General features: G+C 40.7%; 2 protein-coding genes across 2 annotated transcripts; both read left to right on the top strand.

Annotated features, from left to right (window-relative positions):
- On the top strand, positions 1-261 carry LOC101429563 (late cornified envelope protein 3C-like). The gene has a single exon (XM_004469728.1). It carries the CDS (start codon positions 1-3, stop codon positions 259-261), a length of 261 nt encoding a protein of 86 aa, XP_004469785.1.
- Positions 262-5598: 5337 nt separating this feature from the next.
- On the top strand, positions 5599-5859 carry LOC139436207 (late cornified envelope protein 3C-like). Its single transcript, XM_071207290.1, has one exon. The coding sequence runs from the start codon at positions 5599-5601 to the stop codon at positions 5857-5859; it is 261 nt and encodes an 86-aa protein (XP_071063391.1).
- Positions 5860-9507: the final 3648 nt, after the last annotated feature.

Below are 9507 nucleotides of genomic sequence, written 5' to 3'. Positions count from 1 at the left end.
ATGTCCTGCCAGCAGAACCAGCAGCAGTGCCAGCCCCCTCCCAAGTGCCCCTTGCCCAAGTGCCCCCCAAAGAGTCCGGCACAGTGCTTGCCTCCAGTCTCTTCTGGCTGTGGCCACAGCTCTGAGGGCGGCTGCTGCCTGAGCCACCACAGGCGCCGCAGATCCCACCGATGCCGGCGCCAGAGCTCCAAGGACTGTGATGGTGGCAGTGGACAGTCTGGGGGATCTTCCTGCGACCACAGCTCTGGGGGCTGCTGCTGACCTAGGCAGTGCTGTTGACACAAGTGATTCTAAAGGAAGCAAATGCACGAAGCTCCAACAACCACCCCGACCTGATGCATCCTTCCACAGATACCCTACTCTCGCTGAGCTGGGCATGTTCCAGTGGAGGGTTCCCAGCTCTCCCCCAGAAGCTCCTTCCTGTCTGATGGCCAGGATCTCACCATTTCCTCCACCCCTGCACCTGCCCATATGTGACAGTGCCTGTGAAAAATAAATCTTCTTCTCACTGACACCTGTGATTTGTCATTTTACTTTGACCCCCCAGCACCACCTGACTGAATATGGACCACCTCCTGTCAGGCCCAACACTGCCCTTGAGAGGGTATGAAGCCTAGGTTTAGTTTAGAAAATATAGGAATTTGGCAGTGCTTTTTATGGTGGAATTTATGTTACTAGATTGGGTGGGGAGGGAGAATAATGTTAATTTTTTTTCACTTCAGCAAACAAAGACAGAGTTTCTAAAATCTTCATGATTAATTTTTACAAAAGCTAAAGTTTCTATGGACATGCTCTGACCAGGTCTCATCTACTCTCCAGCTCAACACAATTCTCTAAGGGAGGAAACACAGCTGCCGCACTTGGACTCATTCCTGCATGCCACCTATCACTCAAAACCTGGATCGCTCTTGACTAGAATTCCACCATGGGACAGAAACAGTGTCAGGTCAGGTGAAAATATGCCTTAAAAACTGATCCTGAAGGACAGGCTTGCCTGGGGGATCAGAGCTCGTGCTGTGTATGTGAGACCTACATCAGTCTCGATGAGGGATATTGGTGAACAAAGAGCCATGGAACTCAAATATCCACATGGATCTGCCTCACATTGGACTGCTTCCAGAAACCAAGGCCAGGGGGTGGAAAGCTACTGAGATTCATAGCCACATTCTGAACTGCATATTACATCATAAAAAAAAAAAAAACAAATAAAAAAAAAATCAGGGCACAGTCTTAAAATAATTAAAGTGCATCATTTGCCAAGGACTGTAGAATGAGACTTGGAGACACAGAGTAACCAGCAAGTTCAATTTCTCAATGCAAACTGTATGACAATTCCAGTAAGAAGTTACGTAGTTTGCCCTTAGCAAAGGACCTAAACTGGTAAGAGCTGAATAGGTAGAGACTTGCCCAATTCAAATGAGAATACCACTCCATTGTGAAATCGAATGCTTTAAGTTAACAAGTCACTAGTAATCTCCAAAGCAACCACTAAGAAGTCAAAAAATATATTTTAAAAATTGACAAAGGAAATCAAAAGGTGCACAAGAAACTATTCAATGCAAAACAAGGTACCGATGGAGAAATATAGGATCAAAAGAGTTCTAATACATGTAGAAAATAAACCACAAGATGGCCAAAATAATCTACCCAAAATACATATATATATAGCATATTTTACATTATATATCTAATGAATATATGTAAATATACAGTATGAAGGAAACAATTATAAAACTGTATTGATGGGCTTATAATATATAAGACAAACTAAAGAGACTGACATATGGAAAATGAATTACAGGTGGCAGACATAAACACTACCTTATCATAAATATATTTACAGCAAAGAGACTAAATGATCCAATCAAAAGACAGAGGTTGGCAGAATGAAAGTAACATGATTAACTATGTGCTATCTATAAGAGTAAATTCTGATTTAAAAGGCACAAAAAGGTTAAAAAAATACGTGGAAAGATATATATCATGCAAGTTGCAACAAAAATAGAGTTGGATGGCTATACTTAAGTTAGAAAAAATAGACGCTAAATAAAAATTATTGCTAGAAACAAAGAAGGATAGTTTATAATGATAAAAGAGTCAAATCGTTAAGAAGATACAATAATAAAATACATATGTACATCTAACAATAGAGACCCCAAATTACATGAAGCAAAAATTGACAGAATCAAAGGTAGAAATAAAAAATTAAACAATAATAGTTGAAGACTCCATTACTCCAAATTCAACGATGGATAGAATAATGAGACATAATGATCAGGAAGGAAATAAAAATGTCTTGAACAAAATTCTAAACCAACAAAACCTAGGAGACATGAAATAAAACATTACAATCAAAACAGCTAATAATATTTTTCTCAAGTAAAATGGAACCTCATGCAGGAATAGACCATAGGCTTGGGTGTAAAAGAATTGTCAATAAATTCGCAAAGACTGAAATCATTCTAAATATATTCTCTGACCACAAAGGAATGAAACTAGCAATCAAGAACAGAAGGAAAACAGGAAAAGTCCAGCATATGTGGAAATAAAACAAAACAATTTTAACAGCCTATTAGCCAAAGATGAAACCAAAAGGAAAAGTATAAAGTACTTTGAGATAAATGAAAATGAATACACAGTGTTCAAAATGTAGGAGGTATAGGAAAAGCAGTGCTCACAGAGAAATATGTAACTCTAAATGCCTATATTTAAGAAAAAAATCATCTCAGTGAAGCAAGCTTCCACTTTCAGACACTGCAAAATGAAATGCTACCTAAGACAAAGTGAAGGAAGGAAAAAAATGAAATAGAGAATGAAAACCAACAGAGTAAATCAGGGATTTGTAAAGTAGGTTCAATGAAAAGATACACAATTTTGACCAACCTTGAGCTAGAATAACCAGGAAACAGAAAGAGAAGTTTCGCATTACTCAAATCAGGACTAAAGAGTGGACATCACTTCTGACATTTCAGAAATAAAAACATATAAGGGAATTGTATGAACAATCATAAACTAATAAATTATACAATGCAAAGAAATAGAAAAATTCCTAGAAAGACACAAACTATCAAAGCGATTCAAGAAGAAATAGAATATAGGAATAGATCTGTAGCATGTGAAAAGATTGAATTAGTAATCAAAAACTTCCCACCAAATAAATCCCAGGCCCAGATGGTTTCACTGATAAACTCAAAGTTTAAGAAGAGTTAACACCTTTCCTTCTCAAATAGTTCCAAACATAAAACAGGGGAAAAAACAAAAATAAAAAAACAGGAGGGAACACTAACCAAATCATTCTATGAGGTCAGTATTACCCTGATACCCAAACTGAACAAATCCAGCACAAAAAAAATCTACAGGCCAATATCCCTTAGGAATGTTGATGCAAAGTCATTCAACAAAATAATAGCAAGCTCAATCCAAAAACATATAAAAAGGATAATGCATCCTGACCTAGTGGGATTTATCCCAGGAATGCAAGGTTGATTTAACTCATGAAAAGTAGAAAAAAAACATGTGAACACCTTAATAGTCATTTGAGAAAATCAGTGCTCTTACATGATAAAAACACTCAACAAAGTAGCAATGGAATGTGACTTCTATACTCTCATTCAGGCCATCTACAAAGACTCACAGTTCACATCATACTTAATGTATGCTTTCTCCCTAAGATCAGGAATAAAACAAGGATATCTACCTATATCATTACTACAAAACATTGTTCTGGAAGACTCAGCCAGGACTATCAGGCAAGACAAAAGCATTAAAAGTCATCCAAATTGCCAAGTAAAAGTAAAATGTTCTCGATTGAAGAAACAAGTTTCTTATGTAGAAAATGGCAAGGAATCCACACAAAAAAATATTCAAATTAATAAATGATTCAGCAAGGTTATATCTTGATACAATGTCAATGTACAAGGGGCATCACATAATGTTTCTCCTAACATTTAGGCTCATTTCATTTAGGATATTATATTCAAGTTTCTTCCATTTTTCAGGATGTCTCAGAACTTCGTTTTTCTTATGGCCAAATAATATTCCATTGTGTGCATTTGCTACATTTTGTTCTTCCATTCATTAGTTGATGTGGATATTGCATCATAACCTGCTTTTATCTAGCTAAAAAATAGATCATAAATATATTTCCATGTCAGAAAATACAAATAAGTTGCAAACTTTATTAGAAAAAAGATTTAATTTGGAAAGATCATTAAAGTCTGGATATGTTCGTGACTATAATTTTTCTTGGAAATACAGAAAATGTAGCATAATAAAAGCTAAATTCAAAGAGAAAAGTCTTCAGCTTTCATAATAGACCACATTTGGCCTTCATGCCCTGTCAGGTTGACTAAAGTACTTATACTCATGAAGACTCAATTCAGTTTACACCACTGATCCATGAAGCCTATGCCTGGACTCCTGAGTGACATGGGGTCTTCTTAGGGGCCCGACTCAACCCACAGAGGGTCTCAACTTCCATCTTCATCCAGGAGTTCAAGAGGACTGTAACCGAGGACATCAATATTGTCAAGAAGGTTGAGTTATTTGTAGGGTGAAGAAAGGCTAACAGGAAAATTATGACCTCAAGCCTGAACATGTCATCCAGGAATCATAGCATTTGTCACTTGGGATGAGGCTTTATATTTACAAATCTATGAGTGTGAGTATATACATATTTTTCCATTTATCTCTCGTAACAGAGGAAAGATAATTGGTGTATGCATCCACATACCCCTACTTCCTAGTAAAGTCCACAGGACAGATCAGCATTGAGGAATGTGAGCTGAATGAATGACTCAAGGATGTGGAATGGCAACAGCCTGCTCAGCCTGAGGGAGGGGAAGGTAGACAGTCCTCAGAACTTCCAGGTTCCTTTGTCAGACATCTTGTCAGTGCACAGGAAGATGATGAATGGATGGTTCTGGGAGTGTGCCCGGCTGTCTCCCTGCCCCTGGTTGGGAAGGCTGCAGCATACTCTAGCTGTGCATCACCAACCCAGCACAGGATAAAAGGGCTCCTGCTCTGGGCTCCACATCCACAGCCTCCTGAGGAACAGCCTTCTCCTGCCTGCTCTGCATCTGGTGAGTGTCCATCAAGGGTCAGGAGGGAGCATGAAGGTCATACCGGGGCAGGGGGGAAACAGGGTCTGAATGGAAAATAGGACCAAGGAGGGCAGCATTGGGGGAAGTGAGGGTGAAAAAGTAACAACGACTCTGTGACATGCAAAGGCCACAGACACTGGTGAATCCTCCAAACCACCTTCTGCTCATGATCTCACACACACACACACTTCCTGGGACAGCCTTCAGAATGCTCTCCTCAAATGGCACATCCCTATCTGCTTCCTTAGAGTTAGAAAACGGATGTCCAAATAAAATGGCAGCTTTCTTTCCTGGGTAGAGAGATACATGGTAGGCATTGTGCATCTCCACACTAACTCCACAGCAGTCTCCCTTTTCCTCCTGCAGCTCTGGGTTTAGGAAGCAGCTGGCCTCCGAGGCCAGTGGTCTAGGTATGCATGAGACAGGAGACACTGGACTGTGGCTTCTGAACTCACCAGGTGCTTTTGTTTTGTCCAGGGCTACTCAGCTCCTCAAGATGTCCTGCCAGCAGAACCAGCAGCAGTGCCAGCCCCCTCCCAAGTGCCCCTTGCCCAAGTGCCCCCCAAAGAGCCCAGCACACTGTTTACCTCCAGTCTCTTCTGGCTGTGGCCACAGCTCCGAGGGCGGCTGCTGCCTGAGCCACCACAGGCGCCACAGATCCCACCGATGCCAGCGCCAGAGCTCTGAGGACTGTGATGGTGGCAGTGGACAGTCTGGGGGATCTTCCTGCGGCCACAGCTCTGGGGGTTGCTGCTGACCTAGGCAGTGCTGTTGACACAAGTGATTTTAAAGGAAGCAAATGCACGAAGCTCCAACAACCACCCCGACCTGACACATCCTTCCACAAATACCGTCCTCTTGCTTTCCCAGGCTGAGTGGGGGATGTTCCAGTGGAGAGGTCCCAGCTGTCCATAGAAGCCTCTTCCTGTCTGAGGGTCAGGATGTCACCATGCCCTCACCCCTGGACCTGCCTATACATGACAGTGCCTGTGAAAAATAAATCTTCTTCTCACTGACACCTGTGATGATTTGTCATTTTATCAGTACTTTGCCCTTCCCTCATAGCTGCAGCTGTGTCCCCTCCTGTCAGTTCTAACACTGCCCTTGAGAGAGGGTACAAATCCTTATTCTACATCAAAAAATATGGGAGTCTGTCGGGCCTTTCTCTGCCGAATTTATGTTGTCAGTTTGGAGGCAGGGGGAGTAATGGTAATTTATTTTCACTCCAGATTCAAAGACAGATTTTCTGAAATCTTTGTGATTGTATTTAAAAACCTAAAGAAATTTGCTCTAGACGTACTCTGAACAGGACTCATCCACTCTCCAGTTCAAAACAGTTTCCTAAGGGGGAAACCACATTAGGGTTCATCACTGCATGCCACTTATGACTCAGAACCTGGATCCCTCTTGAGTAGGATTCTACCATGGGACAGGAACAGTTTCAGGTCATGGCAAAAATATGCCCCAAAACAGGGACCTGCCTCATAGGGGATGGCGTCCATAAACCGAGGACCACAGGGCAGAGAGGAATTGGGATTCATGTGCCATGTTCCACACTGCACATCAGATACTGGGAAAAGAGCACTCAGCCTTCCAAAAATCAAAGCTTGTCACCTGCCAACAACTATAGAATGAGGCTTAGAGGCTCATAAATAACGGACAAGGTCACAGTCTCTTTGCACAGTTTCCAACAATTCCAACCATCAGAATCCACTCCAAAAAGAGAAGAAATAGACATTGAACAAACCAAGAAATTTTGGCCTTTCGTTGGGACAGTCAACAAAAGCCAGAAATTATGCAATTTGTGTGGCTGCCTTCAACGTGGAGCAAAACAGGTGAGAGCTCAATTGGTGGAGAGTATACCACCACCCCATCCAAGTCTAGGAGTTAATAATCAGTAGTTCATTGATTTTGAAAAATATTCTATGAGCATCTACTATATATAGACTCCATTATAGGCACTCAAAATAAAATAGCAAACAAGGAAGATATAGAAACTACTCTCAGGCAGCTTCTATTCCAGTGGATCCATTCAACAATCCCCTAATTCCTTTGCGATGCATCACAGAATAGCCCAAGCCTCCCTGTGTCTAGGTGGATACCCATAATCTTAGACTGGGTAGGCAGCAGTTTAGTTTTAATAAGAACAGTGAACAACCACAGCTTTGGAAAACATCAAAGCTTAAATACATTGGCTTTGCTGGTGGAAAAAATTTCATGAAGTAATTTCTGGTTTTCAAACCAAAGACAATAGTCTAGAAAGTACAAATAAGAGCAAGAAATGAATTGATAATGGTGATGGGGAGACTGTTGGTGCTTACACAGACTCCTGCCGCTGTGCCTTCCCCAGCAACCTTCACACACTCCATGCAAGGCCTCATGGAAAATTAAAACCTTACCACCAGAGTTCTGAGGATTTTCTTTTTTTTTCCTTTGTTACACAATGTTTGACTGTCTGAAAGCAGACAGCCAAAAGTATAAGTCTTTGTGTATCAGGATGAAGAGTGCCTTTTCTTTCATAGTATTTTTATAAAAATAGCATTTTAAATTATGTTTATTTTTTAAAAAGTATATCTTTTTTTAAGGAGTCATATTAGTTTTTATTTTATTTTTTTAATAACAGTATAAAATAGGCTTCCTCTATGTATATGCATATATATACATGTATACATACAGACGTACATATTCACTGTAATCATATATATCTTTGGGGATTTTTTTGTTTTATGTTTTTTGTGTGTTTTTATTTTCTTTTCTTAATTTTAATTTTAAAGAAGCTTTAGATTCCATAAATGATACATCAAAAATATAGGGGAATTCCCAATTACTCAACCGCTCCCCCTCCTACAAGTTTCCCATTAACAACATCTTTCATTACTGGGATATATTCTTATAATTGGTGAATATATATTGAAGCCTTGCTACTAAGTATGGTCTGTAGTTTACATTAGAGTTTAAATTTTGCATCACATTTTTATAGAATTTTTTTAAATGTGTAATGGCTTGTATCCATCATTGCAATGTCACTCAGAACAATTCTAATGTCCCAAAAATGCCCCATGTTTCATCTGTTCTTTCTTCTCCTTCCCTTCAAAAACTCTGGTGGCCACTGCCTTTCTATCAATGTTATAAGTTTTTCCATTGTTAGAATAGTAGTAAGTCCACTTTAGTCCATAGTTGCATTCCCCCATTATGTTTGTTCATTCCTCAGTCTTGAGGGTTTGGGGATGGTGATGCCCACTCTGTTTCTGATTGAGTGGGGGCTTTGATCGCAAGGGTAGATTGATGGAACTATCTTTCTTGCAGTTGTAGATATTCTCTGTTCTTTGAGATGGGTGTTATCCATCATCATCCTCTTGTTAGTTGTTGTGGATAAGTGTGATGAACTGGCACGTAGGTGTTGCAACACTGCTGAGATTCAGGGCACAGCTGTCATATGAATGGACCAAAGATATAAGCCTCCGGTACATATATTTAATGAGTTTAGTGCAAATTGTAGGTTCAAATAAAGGGGCAGAAGAGCATGTATAGGGAATTATGAATGTATAGGGAATTATGTAACTCTGTTACAAGGGGGAGCATATATTCCAGTGTAAGGCCCACTAACAGGATGCGAATTCCTGAAATTGTATGCCCTGCCTATACTGCCTAGATGTCTCAAGAGTCCACTGCAGCACTCCTGCTTGAGGTACTGTTTACTGTGGCATTCAGTGAGATCTCCCTGAGACATCTTTAACTGTAACCTCTGGAATGACCTCCTGATTCACTTTGAAATCTCTTAGCCATAAAAACCTATTTGGATAGGGCATCTGCCTACCACATGGGAGGTGCATGGTTCAAACCCCAGACCTCCTTGACCTGTGTGGCCTGGCCCATGCACAGTGCTGATGTTTGCAATGAGTGCCCTGCTATGCAGGGATGTCCTCTGCATAGGGGAACCCCACATGCAAGGAGTGCACCCTGTAAGGAGAGCCACCCAGTGCAAAAGAAAGCACAGCCTGCCCAGGAATGGTGCCACACACACACGGAGAGCTGACACAGCAAGATGACACAACAAAAAGAAACACAGACCCCCTGTGCTGCTGATCAGGATAAAAGTAATCACAGAAGAACACACAGCGAATGGACACAGAGAGCAGACAACTGGGGCGGGGGGGGGGGGGGAAGGGGTGAGAAATAAATAAAAAATAAATCGTTGAAAAAAAAACCTATTTATATTCAATGTTTCCCCCTTTTGGTCAAGTACTTTTTCCATATGTATTACAAGTTGGTGTTTGATAATAATCCCTTGGTGCCAGGGAGGCTCACTCCGGGAGTCATATCCCATGCTGGAGGGAAGGTGTGAGTTTGTATGCTGAGTTTTGCTTAAAGCAGGGATTTTTTAGACATTTTTGTTCCATGGACC

The sequence above is a fragment of the Dasypus novemcinctus genome, chromosome 13 (genome assembly GCF_030445035.2).
Source record: "Dasypus novemcinctus isolate mDasNov1 chromosome 13, mDasNov1.1.hap2, whole genome shotgun sequence".
NCBI classification, from domain to species: Eukaryota; Metazoa; Chordata; class Mammalia; order Cingulata; family Dasypodidae; genus Dasypus; species Dasypus novemcinctus.
This window is presented reverse-complemented; position numbering and strand designations above follow the sequence as displayed.